This window comes from Parasteatoda tepidariorum, chromosome 1, assembly GCF_043381705.1.
Source record: "Parasteatoda tepidariorum isolate YZ-2023 chromosome 1, CAS_Ptep_4.0, whole genome shotgun sequence".
Classification (NCBI taxonomy): domain Eukaryota; kingdom Metazoa; phylum Arthropoda; class Arachnida; order Araneae; family Theridiidae; genus Parasteatoda; species Parasteatoda tepidariorum.
In genome coordinates, this window is record NC_092204.1 from 59,952,463 (window position 1) to 59,977,609 (window position 25,147).

Below are 25,147 nucleotides of genomic sequence, written 5' to 3' on the forward strand. Positions count from 1 at the left end.
GAAATGCGGGTGTTACCCTATTTGCACAAATTCATAAAAGCGGACCCTGGTTGAAAGAATGTGAGTAATTTTATCAGTTTCACGAAAAACGGACCTTTCACAAAATGTCTGGACAGACCCCTGAATATAAAAACCACGCGTTTGCGAAAATCGACATGGTTAAAGAAAAAAAAAATCCCATTTTCGAAAAGGGAAAATTAAGCACTTTTTAAAAACGCCCCATTAAAAAAAACAACTTTAAGGGCTTTTAAAAACGAAAATCGAAAATAAAAACTTTTAAGCACTATTTAAAAACGCTACGCACCATGTTTAAACTCGAACCTAAACAAATCTCGATGTTTTTAGTCTCAATTTTTTCAGTAATGATTAGTCAGATTTCGATATTATCCCTAACGTAAATATTAATTTGCGTCGCCAACTGCATAGGTTCTATTTGACTTGATTTTTTTCAATGAGCCTAATAATAAACATTAAGAATGATAATTGCGAAACACCCTGTACATTATTGAGTGAGGTTCGCTCAAGAATAAAAATTACACCAGGAATCGATTTTATTAGAGTTCACTTGCTATGGATTTATATTTTAAAACACCATGGAAAACCATATATGGGAATTATAGTATTATCATGAACTATACTATTCTCAATAAATTATACTATTCTTTTTTCTATTACAGGAAATGTGTTGTCTCTTTGGCACGGATTATTAGAATAATTTTTAAATTCTGCGCAAACTGCATTTCAACAAATTATTTTTCTTTAAAAAAAAGAAGAAAAAAGACTAATGCTAGAACATACAATTTTGCAGTACAGATTTCAGAACAGAAAATAACATTACGTTATGAATCCTGCCGATATTCAATGAATAAATATATTCATCAGTTAATACTTAAGAATAAAGGGAAAGCTGTTTAGTGCATAAGAACCTGAAAAGATTATAAGTCCTTTCTTATGTTATACAAACTTATTGATATGGATAAAAAAATTAATCATGATTAAATGGTGCATTGTAATTTTTTACCATCATATAATTTTATTTTCTAAAAATTGGAAGAAAAAAAAACATAATAAATAATTTTTTTCTTTAAAAAAAAAGTGGGTAAAGCATCATAATTTACAAAAAAGGAATTAAGAAATATTTTACCCATGAATTAGTTAGGTTTTGTGAAACTTGTTGTAACACACGCATCCCTGTACCATTAGGTGTTTCTACTTTAGTTTCTAATCGAATTGTGGCAGATTCAATGCTTGGATCGCTGACGTGCAACTGAAATAAATAACACACAGAAACAATTAACTCATTAAACAATTGGAACAGTAGGAAAATACAAAATGTAATAAATAAATTCGGTTAAATATTATATGTGTTTAATATAGTGCAGAAAAAAAAATAACAGTAAATCTGCGAATATATCGCAATGATATACTACGATGATACACTTATATGATATACTACATAAGAATACGAATTTTTTTTAAATTAAATGGATAATAAAATTAATCATTAGTTAGTAACGAACTAAGAAAAATGTTACAAAATGTATAATACTTTAAAATAAGACTCACCTTATAATTTATGAATCCTTCTGAGCCTATGTCAAGTATTATAAATCCTGTAATCGGATCTTTACTTGTATCTACTATTTCAGTGGGCGTGATAACAGCTTCAAACACTATAAAAATGCAATAAATTTATCCACATACATAGAAAATAAATCTTTAATTGTTTTAAACATAACTGCATTTTAAATCTTATGTAATTATTATACGAAGTTCGTTCTCATTCGCACTATTTCAAAGGTGGGAAATAAATGATAACGCAGTGAATATATAACCCAGTGAATATATAAATGATCCTTTGACTCAAGTGAGAACTCATTTACTTCAAAGTAAGAATACACGAATAAAACAAAACATTCAGAAGGGAATAAAGATTTAATCCTTAAATCATGCAGATTTATTAATCAGCATCTTAACATAAATGATGTTTAGAAATAGTAGAGCAGGGGTCTGTCCAGACATTTTGAGAAAGGTCCGTTTTTCGTGAAATTGTGAAAAAATTACTCACATTCTTTCAACCAGGGTCCGTTTTTATGAATTTGTGCAAACAGGGTCCGTTATTGCAAAAACAATATTTTTTTCAAAGAGTTTTTAAATTATAAAGACATACAAGATTATGCTCAACACTGCAAAATTATAATCAAAAAAATTAAATTTTAAAAAATAAACAACAATTGCTGCTTTTAAACTAGAGATACAACATATAAATAGCTGGTATTTAGCCTATACTGCTGAACGCAGAATATTCATTTCGGACGAATAATGAAAGAATCGTCTGCCGAAGACAAAACTTAATTCGTTTACATCCATCTCTCTTGTTTTCTGCGCTGGAAAGGGTTTATTCGATTAACAAAATAACAATGAAGATAAACAAATTTATCTTATCCGATTAAAAGAAAAATAATTTTGTGGAGGGTCCGTTTTTAAGTTAAAATATTTTGTGAAGAGTCCGCTTTTAAGTTAAAATATTTTGTGAAGGGTCCGTTTCTATGAAAAGATATTTTGTGAAGGGTCCGTTAACGGACCCAAATTTCTTCTAAACAGACCCCTGTAGAGTGACTATTGTCTTCAAGATAAAACCGCTTACAAAGCCCTCTGGTAAAAAACTACATAACTATAAGTTCACTAAAGTGTCCAGTCAGCTGTTCAATTAAATTAACAAACGAATGTAATATTGAGCCTCAGCCAGGGATCAATACTTTTTCACGAAATGCTTTTTTTCCAATATTAACACTAAGTAATGAATCAGGAAATAAATTAAAAACTTATTTAACATTAAAATATCAACTGATCTTCTATAAATAAAGAGATATTATATATTATAGTAAAAAAAGACTAAAATAATAAAAAAGAGAAAATTTATCAAAAAAAATGTTTTTATTGTTAAAGAAATTGCATATACGTATCTCACTTTGTTTCGCTGCTAACGCTTACTAAACGGAGGAACAGCGAATTTCTGGATCAATATTAATATCACTTTTTTTTAATTTGATTAATCTAGTTAAAATTATGCAATGTAAACTGTTCATTACTAAAATTTGAATGTTTAATACTGATTCTCAAAAGAATTTTTTAAGGAAAAGTATTTAAAAATATATACTGTTGAAACAAAATCAAATAGATTAATTAATTAGATAGATGAATTAGTTTCAAATCAAATAGAAATCGATTTATACGTCTCGGATATATTTGAGGTATAATTTAACATCTTTTCATGCTTGAGGCGCAACGCAAGGTGAACGTCAAGTAGTAAAGTTATATCTTAAATTAAAAACACACAATAACACGTTTTAAATTATTTTCCAATTATAAACTGATAGACAAGACATTCTTCTCGGTCTCCAAAAGAATGGAAAATTCAAACACATAAGAAATAAATTAGGAATGAAGCAGCAGCACCAACAAAAGCAAAGGCAAAATGTTTTCACATCCTTTTCTTAGCCTCCTATCTGATATTATCTCCAGACTATTAATGAATATTCAGAACCACGCGTTGTGTCAATAAAAGAGAAAAAGCCGATTGACTAATTAGTTGGGACTGGGAGCCGCGTCAATTATCGGCGATATCTTGGACATCGATGGTATAGAGAAGAAGAAAAAAAAGAGAGGGGGGAATAGATCATGATCATCTTTGATTAGAAGCATCAGAGGTTCCCAACCCGGACATAATCGAGAATGAAGGATGTTATGGGATAAACCTACCGTTGCAAGTAACCTTGGGCATGATGCGTCCGCTCTGGAGGCGTTGTCCGTCCTTGGACGATATCCGAAGTTCGAACTTCCCGCTGGACAGACGCTCCTGGAGATGCGGTGCCAGATCCAGTTTGACAGTCGCGCTGTTATAGTGCTGGAAATTAAACATCATGATTTTATACATAATCAAGTTATTTAACTAATATAATTATGTAGTTTTAAAATTGTCAACTAAAAAAAATATTAGGAAAGGGGGGGGGAGCAAGAACTCGATTATCTAAACTGGATAAACTTCGGATAATCGAAATAATATATACATAAGGAATCCATTTGCGCCCAAATGCTAAATAGCATTATCACCCACTCTTTTTCTTAATAAATTATACAAAGTGGTATTTATTTCTAAATCATCATCTGCTTACATTACTAATCGAAATTTTTTTTATTTCATTAGTATATTTTAAATGCAATAAGAGTTAACGAATTCAAACACTATAGGACACTTAAAGAAATCAAAAGTTCGATGAAACAATTAAAATCCCACTAGTAAATCTTTCTAATATAAAAATTAATATATATTTATATGTATAATCAATTGTGAAACTTAAGTAAAAGTAATAAGCCAACTGAAAAGCTATGGAAAAAAAGCGAAAAACTTCAGATTAATTTAATTATACCTCGCAATTCAAGATTTAAAAAAAAATAGCATTAAATAAAATTTTTACTTCAAAACAATTTCCTTAAAACAGCAATAACGAAATTATACATACGGGGTGCACTTTTGGTAACGAAATTAAACTTTCAGATATTGGCAGCAACTTTCCATCCATATCTTCATAGAAAAGGCTAACAATCAATGGCACATCTCGGATATCTAAAAATAAATATAATGTAGATAACGTTTCACTACAAAATTCATTACGATTAGAATCTAAGTTGAAGTTATGTTTAAATATATCAAAATACATCAAAAGTACAAACTAAGGTAAAAAAATATGTTTATAATAAAATTTATCACAGTTAAAAATAAAGTTAAGGTCATGATTAGCAATAATATTCGTCATGGTTGTTAATTTGGAGTTGTTGGTTGTTAATTTTGGTCATCAAGCCTAAGTTGTTATGTTTCGTAACAAAATACAGCAAAGTAAAAAGATGAAGCTGAAAATAAGTTTCGTAATAAAATTTACTCAGATGAAGTTATGTTCTTAAACAATATACCTATAAAAAAACTATGCTAATGTCATGTTTTTTATCTCTTTGACGGAGACGAGACACTCTGTCCCTTTTATGCTTTTTTTTTCTGGTGCTCTAATTCCACGTAAAAATACATTTAGGCATTTTTTTATTATAAAAAACACTCCAATAGTTACTAAAACATCTGTTAGAATATCAGAATTAAATTTCTACTAAAATTTAAAATCCAAAAAAGTAGATAGAATTTTTTTTTTCTTTCTCATTTAAAAGTTCCTCAATAATTAATTTTGGAAATTAAAGAAATTTCAATGATTTTTTAAATGAATTTCAAATTTTGTTTCTCTTAGATCTAAATAATTGCAAATAAGTGCAAATTTGCAAAATTATTGCTCGGAAGTGAGCCGTGTTTGGAGAATTTCGCCCTTCACACTTAAAAGACGCCGGTGTCTCACGTTGTATTTTATATACATAACTTATTGAAAAGCTAAATATAATATTGTTCACTTATTTTGGCCTAAATTAATACAAAATAGTGAAAAAAAAGTGTGAAAAATATGTATAATAAAAATTCTGCTTCAAAGGGTTAATAAAACTCATCACAGCTGAAAACTAAGTTTAAGTTAAGTTTCCGAATAGATTTTTTTTACCGTAATAGCAGATTTTTCAACAAAACAAATGAATAATGCAACTAAATCAAACCTTAAATTCTTAGATATGATTCAGATAATTTTATATTTGAGGACTTTTTAAAAAAAAACTTACCTTCAGCCGTGAATATGCCGTTAAAACCAAGTGATACATGAATACTATCTGTCACTGGGAAAATGTTCGCCATACCACCAGTACCTTGAGTTTCATTCGCCAAATCACCAGATTTTATGCTTGGAAGTAAAAGTGTTCCGTACGCCTCTAAAACAACAAGAACAAACAAATTATACAGGTTCTATTATGAAAATCATAATATATTATTTCACTGATTCGCGTGACACAAATTCTGATTGTCTACTAATTGAAAGGTATGTTCCTAATCAGATAATTATTATTGATAGCAATAAAATTATTTGAGAGTATAAATAATTCAGTTCCGCGAACGCAAAATTAACAGGTATCTGCTGACTATTCTAATAAAATCCTATCAGTGAAGTTTTTGTAGAAAACAAAGACTTTTCTTTGCAAACAGATTAAATAAAGTAATAAAGATGCATTATTTTAAATAATAATTGAAGAATTGTATTAATTATTCAAGTTATTAAAGTTAAGATATAACTTTGTTTCAAAGAATATAGCTCCCAAAAACTTAAATTCCTTTTGGCAGCCACAGTCTCTAAGAATACCGCGGTTTCTTTTAAGGGTTTTCCTTGTTAATTTTTTATTTTTCGTAGGTAACTGTACCTTTTCTTAATTCTACCCCATTTCTGTTTTCATTGTTCACTACTGTCTCCTACTGTTTTCATTATTCAAACATCTCGACCTTTCTTCAGCTTTAACTATGAAACAAATTAATTTTCTTATTTTTAAGTACATAACTATTTAGTTTCATTAATAACTTAGTTTCATATAAGGTCATAGAATCAATGTCCTATGGTACGGTTACAACAGAATATGAATTAATATCGATTAAATGTCTTCTCTAAAAAAATACGAGCAAAGAGCTTGGCATTTTAAAAGAATTTTTTAGGATACGAAAAATTGCTAATTATTTTTAAATCTGTATATGATAACAAAGTGATTGAGTGAACAAAAATAATTTTTTTAAAAAAACGATTTAAGTTATTTTTAAAATAACACAACTAAAAAAATGTTTCCAACAGCTTTCAAGACGCTACAAATGTTTGATTATAGAAAAAACGCTTATCCAAATATTTAAAGAACAAGATTTTAGACTTCTTTTTCTCTTGCAGTGGCTCTCAGAAAAATGAAGAAGATATTTTTTTTTTTCAGTCACTTTCATTTCTGTTATTTTCCCGAATGTTTCTATATTGGAATGTGTTGATGTGTTGAATTATTTCCAACCACTTTGGAAAAACACTTTTGGCTCAAAGACTATTTTTAAAGTTTAAACCAACATCCCGAAACTATTTTCAAACTTTAAATGTTATATGGAAACGAGTTTCTTTGGAATGCTAAAAAAGATAACACACCCTTAAACAAATTGAAATAGTGGAAATCATGAAATGAAGAAAGACGAACATTAACTGGTTTTAGAAACGCGAGCCGAAAATAGTAGAAAAGTGTTTTCTTTTCATAATCGTAATGTCTGTATCCGGATTTCCAGAATAAACAATGCAATAAATTTGAAATAAGAGATTTCAGCTGAAAGCAATGTTTGACTTGATTTTAATGGATACATAAAATATGTTGTTGTAAGTGATAGAACTATTACATATTCAGCTATTCATTTTCTTTTTCTTGTCAACTTAACAAAATAATAATAAAAACTTCAAAAGACTTACAACATTACATACAAATTTCATTTCAATTTTATATTAAAAATTTATAATAACCATTTTCAAGTGGATTAAAAAGAAGCATATAATTTTATATTTATCAGATTTAAAACAAAAAACGTTAAGTCGCATCACTTTTAAACGACATGGGGGGGGGTTTCTCGCTAGCGATAAAAATTTATTGCGTAAATGACGTTTCCTGCGTTTTTTGTTTACTTATTAAAGTTAGTTAAAAATTAAAGATATTTACTCACTTTCAATCAATTTGAGTCACTTTCAATCAATTTATTTTACTTTTTTCTTCATTTTTTTTTGTCTCTATTAATTTATGTCAGAAAGAAGTCGTCATTTAAAATGGCATTTACTTTTGCTTGTTCTATTTAGAAAACAATTGCAATTTGTATTGGTACCAGACTCTAATTGAAATTTGAATTCTCTAGCTAATCGGAAAGTAGTCGAATTTTTGATCTACTTAGCGATAAAATAGCGATATAAATTTTGCTTCTAGCTATCAGGCAACAACTGAAACTTGTTTTTTTCAATATTTCAATATTATTATTTAGATAAAGGTCGAAATTCGGACTAACCATCCTTGTCTTCAAGTGGTAATATGGTGATAAATTAAACGTGCATCGGTGAAGAATAGATCGAAACTTGCATTGATATCAGAAACAGTAATTAGTCCGAAAATTATAGTAGTTTTCTTTTGGACGATTAATTTCCTCGTAAGGATAAAGCGGCAACTACTTTTAGCTGCCACAGAAAAATTTAAATTAGCATTATCGACACGTACAGAAATCCAGTTAAGATTTTAGTACTCTATCTAGTTAGTCTCTCTCTAGTTAGTCGAACAGAGGCTGAAATTTTACCTTTAAACACACAAAAGCGAGTTTATAGAATGTAGTTGTAGAGCCTCCAAATGGTTTTTAACATACAATTGTATAACTACTTCCTAATTTTTCTTGTTGGATTAAAATCTAAAANTTCGAGCCCTGCTCTAGTTAGTCGAACGGAGGCTGAAATTTTACCTTTAAACACACAAAAGCGAGTTTATAGAATGTAGTTGTAGAGCTTCCAAATGGTTTTTAACATACAATTGTATAACTACTTCCTAATTTTTCTTGTTGGATTAAAATCTAAAAATATATGCTGTATTAAAAATAATTAGCAAAGCTAATTAACATTAATTGATATTAATTATGCTGCATGATATAATTATACAATCAATTTGTGCTGCATTACAAATTATTAACAAAGCAAAAACACTTTGTACTGTAACTGTCCGTTATTGAGCTTCAAAATTTCTAACAGTTCATACAGTGGGTCATTTCGTTTTGACTGTCCTACAACCCATTAGAGATTAAAAATAAAAATCCAAATTTTAATTTTTGTGATATTTACCACCTACTATGGATAAATAATAATGGATATTCTTTATTTCAGATAGAACAAGCAGGGGTCTGTCCAAACATTTTGTGATAGGCCCGTTTTTAAAAAATTGTGAAAAAATTACTCGTAATTTGTGAATATAAAATAAACGTTAAGTCACATTCTTTCAACCAGGGTCCGTTATTGCAAAAAAAACTTTTTCAAGGAGTTTTAAATTGTAAAGTTTAAGATTATACTCAACACTGTAAATTTATAATTAAAAAAATTAAAATTTAAAAAATAAACAGTAATTGCAGCTACTAAATTAGCGATGCAACAAATAAATATTTGGTATTTAGCCTATACTGCCGAATGCAGAATATTCATTTCGGACGAATAAAGGAAGAAGCGTCAGCAGAAGACAAAATTTAGTTCATTTACATCCGTCTTTCTTGTTTTCTGCCCGGGGAAGGGTTTATTTGATTAACAAAACAATAATGAAGATAAACAAATTTGTGAAGGGTCCGATTAAAAGAAAAATCGTTTTGTAAAGGGTCCGTTTTTAAGTTAAAATATTTTGTGAAGGGTTCGTTTTTATGAAAAGATATTTTGTGAAGGGTCCGTTAACGGCCCCAAATTTCTTCTAAACGGACCCCTGACAAGTAATTTGTAAAACCATTCAGGATGGTTCAATTTGTGAAAATATTAAGATTCTTTAAATTGGATTTTTGCCATAAGAATTGTCGAAAATATTCATATCTTTATTGCTAACTATTAATTACCTAAGTTCTGACCAACATAATTTTAAATTTTTTAATATCCGGATTTTAGAATTAGAATTTCTCTAAACAGCAACAATTACTTGAGAGAAAGAGCTGAACTTAAATATATTATAAATCATTTTCATTTAAAACACAGAGGCATACCAGGATTTGCCATGCTCATCATAAAAACAAGCATAACTGCGTAGTGCGGTTTACGCTTTCCCTTAGAGTCATTTGTTACGTAAGGTGCAACCCCGTAGATTCCCAAGCTTTTCGAAAGAACAGGAGAGGGAGAAAAAAAAGCAAAAGGTAAATAGATGTGTTACAAAAAGATGTATGTCACCTCCCAAATAACGTGCTACCGTCGAACCGTGAGCATGAACCCTGCAGACAGCGTGGTACCTTCAACCTCTAATAAAAAAGGCAATTTAAAAAAAAGAATCTGCGCGTAAACTACCGATTTTAAGAGCGTGAACTGCTCTTCTGAGCAGCTGTTGGTTCATCTTTATCACGAAGACAGTTTCTGGAGAAAAACGGCACACGAACCCAGACGACACGACAGACAAGACAGCTCCTCCAGTTATTTTGGTCCGCGAACCCTCCGATGACAAATATCGAAGATCTCCCTATGCCCCTGCCCATACATCCATTTTTTTCCCTCCAGTCGCAATACGCAGAAGGTTTATTTTGCAGTTTTGAGTTGGTAGAGTTAAGAATCTTTACGCTACATCTACACACTTCACGCTCTTTTTAATACAAGTTGAGATAACTTTTAATTCGCTGAAGCGCATTTCAAACTAACAATAAGTATGAGGATGCGTGCTGACGGAGATTATCTAGTGTTGGGCATTAGGACTGTTCAACTCTAGATCAAGGGGTCCAAGATCTGGAAAATTTCAGTTTTATGGTAACAAATCAACCTACATATCTTATTTCTGTACTCTTAATAAAATCTAGTACTATTTAAAAAAAAAAAAAAAGAAGGATCCTTCACAAAAATTAAGACAGTTTAAAACAAGCATCCAATAGATCTAGTAGTCTAATTACATTGAGAGATTACAGATTTAACTACAGATTTATCGACACGATAGACAAGAATCGTAAGCATCTTATTATCTAAGCAAGGGATTGTTTCTCCTAGAATGAAAGCGTTGAAAATGCATATTATCTTGAAGGTGAATATGTCAAAAGTAAAGAAAAAAAATGTTTGTTATTACTCCTGCCCTCCCAAAGATAGGCTCATTAGACTTTTACAGCGTTTTTATTCTTTATTCCCTAAAAAATAATAATTTGAGCTCACTAAAATGGAATACATTTTCAACTCACTTTGACAAGGAATCTAAAATTATTAAGGGTGGTATTTACGAAATACTCCACACTTGTCCAATTTCATTTTTAAAAAAATATTACTTCTATTACCAATTTAAAGAAACATCAAACACGCGAAAAATACTCAAAAGATCCTTCAAAAAAAAAAAAAAAAAAAATAATGCAGAATTTGATCGTTTATAAAAGGTTTGATTGATCGATTGTGGCCAATATTTTTCAGTTATGTTTCATGAAGTGATTATTTACTTTTTGTCAGTTATTTAGGATTAAGAATTACTCATAGAAAATACTTCAAAATCAATTTATTTAAATTTGGGTAGTTGAATCGCACCTAAATTCAAGCTAGTGTTCCACGGAAGGTTCCGAGAAAAAGTTATAGGGGTTCCGAGAGTTGGGACTTTTCTTAAACAGTTAGTTTTAACATTTTTGAGACCTATAATTACATTTATATCCAATTAATTATCTGGTATTTACTTAATATTTCGATTACTTTTACGAAATCATAAAATAAGGGGCCAATTAAAAAAAATTAAAGGGTTTTTTTTTCTATTGATTGAATTATATAAAATACAGGCTTTAAAATTATTGCAATAGATTCCCATCAAGCTATTTAAATTAGAATAAAATAATCTAATTCGCTAATAAAGAAAAATACTTTCTTGATAACCACTTTCAATGTTTATCGTAGTTATTTTTTGTTATCACTCAAACGAAAAGCAGAATTCGTCTCGTTTCATTCATGTTTCAGTTTATACATATACACCAAAAACCAATTCCTAACTGAACTTCAACTGTAAGACATTTTAAATATCAGAAACAGTAATTAGTCCNGTCGAAAGATGGTTAACCATTCAGGGTTCCATAGCCGAAAAAAATTCTCAACCGCTGCCCTAGAACACAATCCCCATAAATTTTAAGAAAAGTCTCACCTGTATTTATAGAATTGTGTTTCATAATTCTCCCTCCAACAATTCCATCAGCATGTGAGCTAGTTACCAATATAAAGATAAGTTTCTCTTTTTGAAGCAATCGACGATAGACTTTGGGAACTCTTCTCCAAACACCACAAACCTATAAAGGAATTAAAATAGGCCATTAATTTTAAAAAAAAGGATTAAAAAAACTTACGAATGTATTATTCATTTAAATTTTATCATCGTCGACGAAAGGTTTATTGAAGTAATGAATTTGAGGTAATGACTAACACTTCCATGCTCTTTCCTTTTTAACACAACTCAAGGTCAAGTATTATGGCAACTTGAGTTGTGATATTATAATTTAAACTTAAGTCTCATTTGTGGTACTTGGGAGAGGAGAATATCTTCTATAGTCAATCCAATAGCAACTTCACAACAATCCATTGATGTTGATTTAGTTTCTTGATATACTGGTGCTTCGAATTAGTGGCTAAATTTTCTTAATTTCTATCCCTGTGGTGAACTGTTTGGTTATTCAACCTTAAAGAGTCATTACTTGCTCACACTAAAATTCCACAATTATGATCGGAGGGAAGATGGTGCTAATATTCATCCAGCCTCCGCACCACGCTTCTCAACCCGTTAACTATGCATTTTACAGATAATTAATTTTTGAATCTTTTGCTTGAAACCATTGCGATTTTTACATAAAAAAGAGTAATTGGATTATATATTGATATATTCTATTACAAAATTTATTCCATTAGTTACATAAATTCCAAAAAAAAGAATCATAATCAGATACATCTAAAAATACTAACATACTTTTGATCCTTGAACATGGTGGGGTGCAATGGGAATTTCATGTTCTTCCAATATGTTTCCTTCTTCATTTGTAAAGCGAACTGACGCAGGGCGTGGAATTCTGTAAAATTAACTCCCTTTAACATGCAAATAATTTTGCAAAACCAAGAATTTTAGAACAGAAAATACATTAAAACATTAATTATAAAAATGAAATGGTATAGTTAATAATTGATAAATTAAAAATTATACAACACTAAAATTTTATACTTCATTATAAAATGTTAAAATCAAAATTGACTACTTGGAATTAATGTTCTTGTATTTGGTACTTAGAAATAAATCTTGTCTTTTTAGCATCTTTCATTCGAACCACTAAAAATGACTGATCACAATTTTTTGAAATTTGAGTTTATGTTCTTTTGCTTTTTTGCATAAGGAAAGAAGACTAATTCACAGAATAACTTGTTGGCAGATGATATTTCCTTGCTTTTTTTTTGTTTCTTGTTTGTATCAAATAGTTTTTTTCTGTTGTTCTTAGAATTAATTGTTTGAGAAAAAGAAAAAAAAATCGCAAATTAGTAGAAAACGACAACATTTCATAACTCTTGGTAGTAAAGGTAAGAAAAAGTATTTCAAACAGGAAAAGAACCGCAATTTTTTCTTATCATTTATAAAACCATAATCTTTACAATGTAATTGTAATAATTATGGTAAAATTTGTCACCTCAGTAACCATAATAAGAAAGTTAAGAAAATACACGTGGAAAGTGTGCCTTGTAGAAGAATTCATCAAAGCATGCGTTAACTTCGATTCAACTTACCCTCTGTAATTTATGGTATAATGAAGATCTCGTTTAGTAAAAACAAAATAACCACGTGCTGCTCCAGCAACTGTTGCTCGTGATACTGCTTCTCCAGAAACCGATACTCGTGGAACTAATATCTTTCCAGTCAATAGAGCCGTATATTCTGGAAAAATAAAAATTATGACTTTTAATATTCGTTGCAAAGTAAATAATGCAAGAACAAAAAATTTTAACTGACAATTATTATATTTGGGGAAACAAATATATTATACAGACCAGAATTTAAAATCATTTTATGATAAAGGCATAGTGTTACTATTTTAAAATCATTAGATTGCAAATTTATTTAATAACATACATTTACGTTCATAAAATATCATGCAAAACTGTATTTAGCTACCTCATGCAATTAAAATAATTAATACAAAATAACAATTACAAATATAAAAATTGGAAATAACATAGGACATGTTTCAAGCACTCAAAAACAAGTGCCCATTTTTGAGCGCTTAAAACGCTGTTATTTTCTAACCTTCTTCCTTTTTGAAGCGAATGAGGTTTTTAATGAAGAACATCTTACCGATTAACATCTTAAGAGTAATCCGAGTAACATCTTACCATCTTAAAAATAAGTGCCCATTTTTGAGCGCTTAAAACATGTTTGCTGTTATTTTCCAACTTGTACATTTTTGAAACGAATGAGATTTTTAATGAAGTAACATCTTACCGATTCAATTTTTTGGGATTATTATTGCTAAAGAATTTATTAGACAAAAAATAATTTGCGAGTTTTTCTAGCAAACAGAAATTATATAAGAAATTGGAAAGAAAAAAAAGTTATTGGATAAAGTTGCTACGGAAATAGAGTTCAAATTTTATCGCACGTGAATTAAAAACTAAATATGTATTAATAAAATAAAATAAAAATTTTTGGGATCTTTTAGTTGGATAATTCTTAATTTTGATGCAACAGATAATCTTGATAATATTGATGGTTAAAGAAATTAAAATTATTACGGTACAAAGGTGGGGGTGGTGAACGAAGCGAGAAGGGGCGGCGTCCTCTAATTGTCAATAAAAAAATAATACTATTGCTGTTACACTGCGAGGAGATGATAAAACAAATTAAAACCACCATGAATGGAATCGTGTCTTGAAGTATGATGACCACCCTACAGCGAGCAACTTTATGACCTTGTCACACCACGAGTAAAAGTTCCATGAAATCATTATTATTTTTAACAATATATTGAGTTATGTTATTATTTCTAAAACATTTCTTCTTTATGCAAATTTCTCTTCGTTTTTCTTGATTCAACTCTTGAAATTATGTTATTGTTATTCTATGTCCAAGACGCTTAAGAAAACTGTCTGCTGAGGCGTGGTCAGAAAGTATCGCCAACTGGCGCCTGCAGACTTTTCTTTTACGATCTTGCGAGAAGAGTCAATAAAATCTAATCTAGTTATGTAAAAAAGAAACATACATCAAATATGTTCCTTCCCCCTTTTCTTCCCTTTTGAGAGCGTATTTCCTTTTGGAAAAAAATTGAAGAGAACGCTATTTCGTGCAAATAACGAAATCTTTAAATAATTAAAATTTCAATTATGTACAACAATAATAAATACCTTCTCAATTAATATATACTTTAAAGTAGTTAAAAATAAAAATAAGCTTTTTAAGAATATTACGGATCAACAGCTTACTACACACGGATAGCAATAATTTTAAGTTTTTAAATTTTAAAAAAATTATTGTACTTACCGCGTACAACTTTTAATAAATAATTAAGTAAAATTAATTCGTATAATATAAAATACGATAAATAACAAAAATATTCATATATTAATGAGTATTTATGCTATATTTATAACTTAATCAATCAAAAATATAGTCATTTACTTATAATAATTAACTGTTATATAATGAATAGTCGTGACTAAGACACTTAAAAAATTCAAGACAATTTTCTCATTCAATTTTACGCAGATAAAAATTTGAACAGTTTCAGCACCAATATGTTAATCAATTTAATACTAATTAAGTCTATCTATCAATTTATTCCAACGCATAATAAATTATGTATGCACATTTTTAGATATTGTTTTTCGCGCAATAAACTAATGAAAGTAAATGACCCCTTATGACCGTTTTAATATCAAAATTTTAGATTGTTTTAAAAAGAAAACACCGATAGAACAAACAAAAATAAATAGAACACTGAAGAAGAAACAGGATCTATGCGAAACAATTAGTCATGTCTCTAAATAGAATACAGGTAACAATGTTATCAACTCTGAATTTAGATATTAAATAATCATAAATAGAACAATCTCTTATGGCATATCCATCTGCGTTATGGTATTCATCCAAGGCCGGAAAGACTTGAATTAGGCGTGATTAATCATTCAAGGAAAAAAATCAAAATTTAATGTTGTTGTTTTCCAATGTTTAAGTTTTATAAAAATGTTTTAATATTTTTTATAAAAATAAGTGCTGCAACTATCTCAGAAATGTTTTACAGCTAACAAACTTTCCGTAGAAAGGAAGAACATTATGATACCAAAAAAATACCTTCACATGCCTTTTATTTTGTACTTAAAAATTAGGGGGGAAAATATTATAAATCGCATAATTTATAAAATCGTTTCATACTAAGAACAAAAAAAAATACTTTCAGATATCTCATTTTTGTTCTAAAATGAAAATTATAAATATAAAACTATTTTTAAAATGAGGCGTTTGATACTTGGAGCAACAAAATATTATGTAACATAAAAAATTACTTGATGCATCTTAATCTATTCTACAATAAAAATTAGAAATAGAATATACCAAAAATACTACAGTTATGAAATTATTTAATATTTAGAACTCAGTATAGCCTCGATACGCTTTATTTTATGCTAAGATAAAAGTTAAAAACATAAAATTATCTTTTAAACGTCAATTTAATAGAATCGTTTGATATTTAGAACTTTAGAACAAGATGTTTAAATATAATGACTTTATATATCGACTTTTTCTTACAATAATATTTTTTTCTAATGTCATGGAACGGAAATAAGTTTGTAACAAGTTAATTGATCATCAATAAATATCAGAAATAGAGAGGAATTGAAAATTTAGAAAAAAAAAAGTCTTTTGGGTCAAACAGTTCTATGAATGGCCTAATCTTAGAATCTCTTGATTAAAATAACGGTGTCCCTTTTCTCAGATTAAAATATTTTAAAAGACATTCCATAAAGACAAATTCAAGTTAACATTTTGTTGTAGCTCTTAAGTTGCACAAAATATGGTAATTAATTTGACCATATATCTGATAGATTATATAAAGATAAGAATTTTTTATAAATTCGCATTAGAAGACAGCAGCCTAAAAGGTGAATAGGCACAAAACGTTATTTCAGTTCCAAATTATAAATAAAGTCACGGGCTGTTTACTCTGTTTCAGCGAAAAATAAAAGAATTAACAGAACGATTTGGCATTATTTTCCGAAGCTATCTTATAATCTTCTAAAGAATCTTTGAAGAATGAAAAGCCAATGTCAGACGCAAGAAAGTTTGCCAAGAAGATATTTGAAGTTCAGCCAATCCTCATCACTATTTAGTGTTACACGGTAGTGTTTAAGTTAAATTCGAGAAGCAAGGGCTGAAAAGCGTTAACAAACGCATCACCAAAAGAAGTAAATAACATTTAATTTCTAAAAAGGAAACCCCATTTGTCAAGACTGACTGATAAATTTTCTGCAAGGGTTCTATATATTCATTCGCTTCTAAATCTCAACCCTTTGCTACCACTTTTATGGATAATTGTCTTACTGGTCGGAATTAATTTCGTTAAATGAACATAATATGCAGAATGATATAGTAAAAAATAATTATTTNATTTAAAAAATTAAATTTTAAAAAATAAGCAGCAATTGCTGCTACTAAATTAGAGATACAACATACAAATATCTGGTATTTATAGTTTATACTGCTGAACGCAGAATATTCATTTCGGACGTATAAAGGAAGAAGCTTCTGCTGAAGACAAAACTTAGTTGGTTTGCATTTGTTTCTCTTCCCCTCCCCCTTCCTGGGAAGGGTTTATTCAATTAACAAAACAATAACGAAGATAAACAAATTTGTGAATGGTCCAATTATAAGATAAATTATTTTGTGAAGGGTCCGTTTTTAAGTTAAAATATTTCGTGAAGGGTCCGTTTTTATGAAAAGATATTTCGTGAAGGGTCCGTTAACAGACCCAAATTTCTTCTAAACAGACTCCTGAATATGTACTTTAAAGTAGATAAAAATAAAAATAAGCTATTTAAGAATATTACGGATTAACAACTTACTACACGCGGATAGCAGTAATTTTCAGTTCGTAAATTTAAAAAAAAGTTATTGTACATTCCACGTACAAGTTTTAATAAATAATTCAGTAAAATTAATTCGTGTAATATAAAATACGATAAAAAACAAAAATATTCATACATTAATGAGTATTTATGTTATATTTATAACTTAGTCAATCAAAAGTATAATCATTTACTTATAATAATTAACTATAATATAATGAATTGTCGTGACTAAGAAACTTATAAAATTCAAGACAATTTACAAGTTTCAAATAATTTTTTCATTGAATTTTATGCAGATAAAAATTTAAACAGCTTCAGCACCAGTATGTTAATCAATTCAATACTAATTAAGTCTATCAATTAATTCCAACACATAATAAATTATGTATGCGCATTTTTAGATATTGTTTTTCGCGCAATAAACTAATGAAAGTAAATGACCTTATGACCGTTTTAATACCAAAATTTTAGATTTTTTTTAAAAAGAAAACACCGATACAACAAACAAAAATAAATAGAACACTGAAGAAGAAACAGGATCTATGCGAAACAATTAGTCATGTCTCTAAATAGAATACAGGTAACAATGTTATCAACTCTGAATTTAGATATTAAATAATCATAAATAGAACAATCTCTTATGGCATATCTCCATCTGCGTTATGGTATTCATTCAAGGCCGGAAAGACTTGAATAAGGCGTGATTGATCATTCAAGGAAAGAAATCAAAATTTAATGTTGTTGTTTTCCAATGTTTAAGTTTAATAAAAATGTTTTTATATTTTTCATAAAAATAAGTGCTGCAACTATCTCAGGAATGTTTTACAGCTAACGAACTTTCCGTACATTATGATACCAAAAAAATGCCTTCACATGTCTTTTTTAAACTCCAATTTAATAGAATCGTTTGACATTTAGAACTGTAGAGCAAGATGTTTAAATATAATGACTTTTTGTATAGAATTTTTCATACAATAATTATTTTTTCTGATGCCATGCAATACTGGAAATAAGTTTGTAGCAAGTCAATTAATCATCAATAAATATCAGAAATGGAGAGGAATTGAAGATTTAAAAAAAAAGTATTTTTGATCAAACGGTTCTTTGAATGGCCTAATTTTAGAATCTCTTTATTAAAATAACGGTGTCCTTTTTTTCAGATTAAAATATTTTAAAGGACATTCCATAAAGACAAATTTAAGTTAACATTTTGTTGTAGCTCTTAAGTTGCACAAAATATGGTAATTAATTTGACCATATATCTGATAGATTATATAAACATAAGAATTTTTTATAAATTCACATTAGAAGCCTAAAAGGTGAATAGGCACAAAACGTTATTTCAGTTCCAAATTATAAATAAAGTCACGGGCTGTTTACTCTGTTTCAGCGAAAAATAAAAGAATTAGCAGAACGATTTGGCATTATTTTCCGAAGCTATCTTATAATCTTCTAAAGAATCTTTGAAGAATGAAAAGCCAATGTCAGACGCAAGAAAGTTTGCCAAGAAGATATTTGAAGTTCAGCCAATCCTCATCACTATTTAGTGTTACACGGTAGTGTTTAAGTTAAATTCGAGAAGCAAGGGCTGAAAAGCGTTAACAAACGCATCACCAAAAGAAGTAAATAACATTTAATTTCTAAAAAGGAAACCCCATTTGTCAAGACTGACTGATAAATTTTCTGCAAGGGTTCTATATATTCATTCGCTTCTAAATCTCAACCCTTTGCTACCACTTTTATGGATAATTGTCTTACTGGTCGGAATTAATTTCGTTAAATGAACATAATATGCAGAATGATATAGTAAAAAATAATTATTTTATTGGATGGAAAAACTTAAATATACGTAAATACAATTTGTAAAATATTATTTTGAATTTTTTATATCCCCAATGCTTATAGGCTTAAGTGAACAGCATTGTATTCAATGTTATAAAACCTACCTGGTTCTTAGCTATGGTGGCGAAGAACAGACATATGATTCCCTGGACCGGTAAAAAAGCTTCGGTGGATGAAAGAAGGTATGCAACAGTAAATAGTTAAAGATAGAAGTTGAAAATGTGACAATAACTTAAAATTACAACCGGGATGGCTCTGAGTTCGAATCCCAGCAATTAGTGGCTAATTCGTATACTTCTATCATTGTCATAGACATCTGGAGCAGACAGATTATAGATCAAGTACATTTATAGTCTTCTTGTTGGTGAACTAACCACTTAGAGGTTTACCTTTTCCGTGCAAAGCGAATGCGAATTAATTTCATGAAAAAATAATATCTCCACGAAAGCTAATTTCTCCAAATATTTGAATGTGCTGTTGTTAAGTTTCTTCTCCCATTTTTAGTTGAGATTCCTTCTCTTCGTGATTGGGTTGAAAAATGCAACGGTTTTATAATTAAACATCATTAACTGCTAATCTCATCTGGATCTTCTGTTCAACGCTGGTGACAAAATAAAAAACTAGTAGGGTCTTTTTTTCGCATGTGGTATATAAAAACATATTAAGGCCTGTAGTAGATCAAGCTTATTTATGTATAATTCAAGCATTGGTAAGTTATAGCTATAAAGCACTACACAAGGGAGAAAAGTATGACAGTTGTATAAAATAATTGTTCTGGTAAAAACAATTGCTCTCTAGACAACAGCAAGTAATATTCTACATACCTTTCAGAATTTTATCTTCATCTTCTGATTCTAGCTTCCGGGTCGCTATATCTTCTTCCAAATCAGCATAGTCTGAAAAAAATTACGAGTTTATCTCATATTTGTTACTCAATATCATTGAATCGAATAAAATAATAGATTTTTCCTCCAAGTAAAAGTGTATTTACTACCAGAAAAGAAATTGTAAACCACACAACAATTAAGAAAAAATATTTTATGTTACAACTTTTTTAAAAAAGGTTTAACAACAAATTTTTAAATCCAGTGCTTGTAGGTAAATAATTACTAAAATCATTTTTTTTTTTAACAATCCAAGTGGTAGAAATAGGGATTCGTCATTTTTATTCAAAATATCGAAAATTTCTAAGAGGGAACAACTTTTGGGAAATAATTTACGAAATGTTAACTAAAAATATATTTCAATTTCGTCGAGTCAATTTATTTAAAAAAATTTTAAGAATCTTTCATAGTATAATTTTCGTTAATTAAGTATAGCAATAAGAAATTAAAAAAAATTGTAGAGATAAGAAGTATTAAAAATAATTGGAATGTAGTAGAATTTATGCAACGTTTGCACTTTAATATTAGGAAGTGCCTTAGATCGAATACGCAAGATAATTTTTTTTTTTGGTACAGCAAACATGGAAGAAAAAAAAGAGTTTTCGGCACAAATATGCTTACATATCTATAAAAGCTTACAATGAAAGTTGCATTTACTTTTTCGATAACGTAACTCAAAAGCTTTTAAATAAGCCACTCAGTTTTGAGCTTGTATAAAAACAATTATTCTTCCATTTATTTAGTTAGTTACTTTGAATAAAAGTGCAAAAATAAACCTAAGATTTTTTGATACGTAAAAAGTTAACAATTGCATCAAAATAGATTTATAAATTTCTGAGATATTATAGCCAGAAATTCATTATTTTCGTTATAGAATTAGTGTAAAAAAGGACCAACTAACATGCGTTCTCATAATACTAACTGAGTAAATTAATTTTTATTTATTTATTTTCTTAAGTCTCCCTCTTCACCACTATCAACAAGATTAAACTCTTGCATTATCCCCTGTTCCAACGCAATTTTAAACCCTACTGTTCTATGAAAAAATTAATAGCTAAAATATTACAAAACAATATATTTGAATTTTATTAACGTCCCTTATAACACTAAAAAATAAACTTAGAAATGTCAATCTGGAAAACAGAGAACCAGGAATTTCACATTTCAAAATTTTAAATAAAATTTACTAAAATACATCACATTAATAAAAATATAACTTCTAACCAATTCTAGTAAAATAAGGTAGATTTTCATAATTCGCATGATACAGATCTTGAAAAAAAATATAANTAGCAAGTCAATTAATCATCAATAAATATCAGAAATGGAGAGGAATTGAAGATTTAAAAAAAAAGTATTTTTGATCAAACGGTTCTTTGAATGGCCTAATTTTAGAATCTCTTTATTAAAATAACGGTGTCCTTTTTTTCAGATTAAAATATTTTAAAGGACATTCCATAAAGACAAATTTAAGTTAACATTTTGTTGTAGCTCTTAAGTTGCACAAAATATGGTAATTAATTTGACCATATATCTGATAGATTATATAAACATAAGAATTTTTTATAAATTCACATTAGAAGCCTAAAAGGTGAATAGGCACAAAACGTTATTTCAGTTCCAAATTATAAATAAAGTCACGGGCTGTTTACTCTGTTTCAGCGAAAAATAAAAGAATTAGCAGAACGATTTGGCATTATTTTCCGAAGCTATCTTATAATCTTCTAAAGAATCTTTGAAGAATGAAAAGCCAATGTCAGACGCAAGAAAGTTTGCCAAGAAGATATTTGAAGTTCAGCCAATCCTCATCACTATTTAGTGTTACACGGTAGTGTTTAAGTTAAATTCGAGAAGCAAGGGCTGAAAAGCGTTAACAAACGCATCACCAAAAGAAGTAAATAACATTTAATTTCTAAAAAGGAAACCCCATTTGTCAAGACTGACTGATAAATTTTCTGCAAGGGTTCTATATATTCATTCGCTTCTAAATCTCAACCCTTTGCTACCACTTTTATGGATAATTGTCTTACTGGTCGGAATTAATTTCGTTAAATGAACATAATATGCAGAATGATATAGTAAAAAATAATTATTTTATTGGATGGAAAAACTTAAATATACGTAAATACAATTTGTAAAATATTATTTTGAATTTTTTATATCCCCAATGCTTATAGGCTTAAGTGAACAGCATTGTATTCAATGTTATAAAACCTACCTGGTTCTTAGCTATGGTGGCGAAGAACAGACATATGATTCCCTGGACCGGTAAAAAAGCTTCGGTGGATGAAAGAAGGTATGCAACAGTAAATAGTTAAAGATAGAAGTTGAAAATGTGACAATAACTTAAAATTACAACCGGGATGGCTCTGAGTTCGAATCCCAGCAATTAGTGGCTAATTCGTATACTTCTATCATTGTCATAGACATCTGGAGCAGACAGATTATAGATCAAGTACATTTATAGTCTTCTTGTTGGTGAACTAACCACTTAGAGGTTTACCTTTTCCGTGCAAAGCGAATGCGAATTAATTTCATGAAAAAATAATATCTCCACGAAAGCTAATTTCTCCAAATATTTGAATGTGCTGTTGTTAAGTTTCTTCTCCCATTTTTAGTTGAGATTCCTTCTCTTCGTGATTGGGTTGAAAAATGCAACGGTTTTATAATTAAACATCATTAACTGCTAATCTCATCTGGATCTTCTGTTCAACGCTGGTGACAAAATAAAAAACTAGTAGGGTCTTTTTTTCGCATGTGGTATATAAAAACATATTAAGGCCTGTAGTAGATCAAGCTTATTTATGTATAATTCAAGCATTGGTAAGTTATAGCTATAAAGCACTACACAAGGGAGAAAAGTATGACAGTTGTATAAAATAATTGTTCTGGTAAAAACAATTGCTCTCTAGACAACAGCAAGTAATATTCTACATACCTTTCAGAATTTTATCTTCATCTTCTGATTCTAGCTTCCGGGTCGCTATATCTTCTTCCAAATCAGCATAGTCTGAAAAAAATTACGAGTTTATCTCATATTTGTTACTCAATATCATTGAATCGAATAAAATAATAGATTTTTCCTCCAAGTAAAAGTGTATTTACTACCAGAAAAGAAATTGTAAACCACACAACAATTAAGAAAAAATATTTTATGTTACAACTTTTTTAAAAAAGGTTTAACAACAAATTTTTAAATCCAGTGCTTGTAGGTAAATAATTACTAAAATCATTTTTTTTTTTAACAATCCAAGTGGTAGAAATAGGGATTCGTCATTTTTATTCAAAATATCGAAAATTTCTAAGAGGGAACAACTTTTGGGAAATAATTTACGAAATGTTAACTAAAAATATATTTCAATTTCGTCGAGTCAATTTATTTAAAAAAATTTTAAGAATCTTTCATAGTATAATTTTCGTTAATTAAGTATAGCAATAAGAAATTAAAAAAAATTGTAGAGATAAGAAGTATTAAAAATAATTGGAATGTAGTAGAATTTATGCAACGTTTGCACTTTAATATTAGGAAGTGCCTTAGATCGAATACGCAAGATAATTTTTTTTTTTGGTACAGCAAACATGGAAGAAAAAAAAGAGTTTTCGGCACAAATATGCTTACATATCTATAAAAGCTTACANTTTTTTTTTGCAATAACGGACCCTATTTGCACAAATTCATAAAAGCGGACCCTGCTTGAAAGAATGTGACTAATTTTTTCACAATTTTACGAAAAACGGACCTTTCACAAAATGTCTGGACAGACCCCTGATTTTAAAAAAAAAATGTGAAGTATCTTTCATAGTATAATTTTCGTTAATTAAGTATAGCAATAAGAAATTTAAAAAAAAAGCTGTAGAGATAAGAAATATTAGAAATAGTTGGAATGTAGTAGAATTTATGCGACGTTTGCAATTTAATATTAGGAAGTGCCTTAGATCGAATAAGCAAGATAATTTTTTTTTTGGTACAGTAAACAAGGAAAGAAAAAAAATTATTTTCGGCACAAATATGCTTAGATATCTATAAAAGCTTACAATGAAAGTTGTAATTACTTTTTCGATAATATAACTCAAAATCTTTTAAATAAGCCACTTAGTATTGAGCTTGCATAAAAACTATTATTCTTTCATTTATTTAGTTAGTTACTTTGAATAAAAGGGCAAAAATAAACATGAGATTTTTTTATATGAAAAAAGTTAACAATTGCATTAAAATAAATTTATAAATTTCTGAAATATTATTGCCAGAAATTTATTATTTTCTTTATAGAATTAGTTTAAAAAAATGACCACCTAAAATGCGTTCCCATTATACAAACTGAGTAAATTAATTTTTACTTATTTATTTTTTTAAGTCTCCCTCTTCACCACTATCAACAAGATAAAAAAACTCTTGCATTACTCCCTGTTCCAACTCAATTTTAAACCCTTCTGTTCTTCGAAAATATTAATAGATAAAATATTGCAAAACAATACATTTGAATTTTATTAACGTCCCTTAATAACAAATTTAGAAATGTCAATTTGGAAAACATAGAACCATAAATTTCACATTTTAAATAAAATTTACTAAAATACATCACATCAATAAAAATATAACTTCGAACCAATTCTAGTAAAATAAGGTAGGTTTTCATAATCGCATGATACAGATCTTGGAAAAAAATATAAGCTCACCCCAAAAAGAAT

General features: G+C 28.7%; 1 protein-coding gene across 1 annotated transcript in view; it reads right to left on the reverse strand.

The window, feature by feature from the left end:
* The window catches only part of LOC107454167 (dorsal-ventral patterning protein Sog-like), a gene marked incomplete at its 5' end in the record, with an annotated part of 95,390 nt that overhangs the window by 16,877 nt on the left and 53,366 nt on the right, over nt 1-25,147 (reverse strand). Inside the window, 9 exon segments of the mRNA NM_001323832.1 lie at nt 1,142-1,267; nt 1,567-1,673; nt 3,763-3,907; nt 4,524-4,627; nt 5,710-5,856; nt 11,785-11,926; nt 12,598-12,697; nt 13,401-13,548; nt 23,397-23,468. Coding sequence (NP_001310761.1) covers nt 1,142-1,267; nt 1,567-1,673; nt 3,763-3,907; nt 4,524-4,627; nt 5,710-5,856; nt 11,785-11,926; nt 12,598-12,697; nt 13,401-13,548; nt 23,397-23,468 — 1,091 coding nt within the window.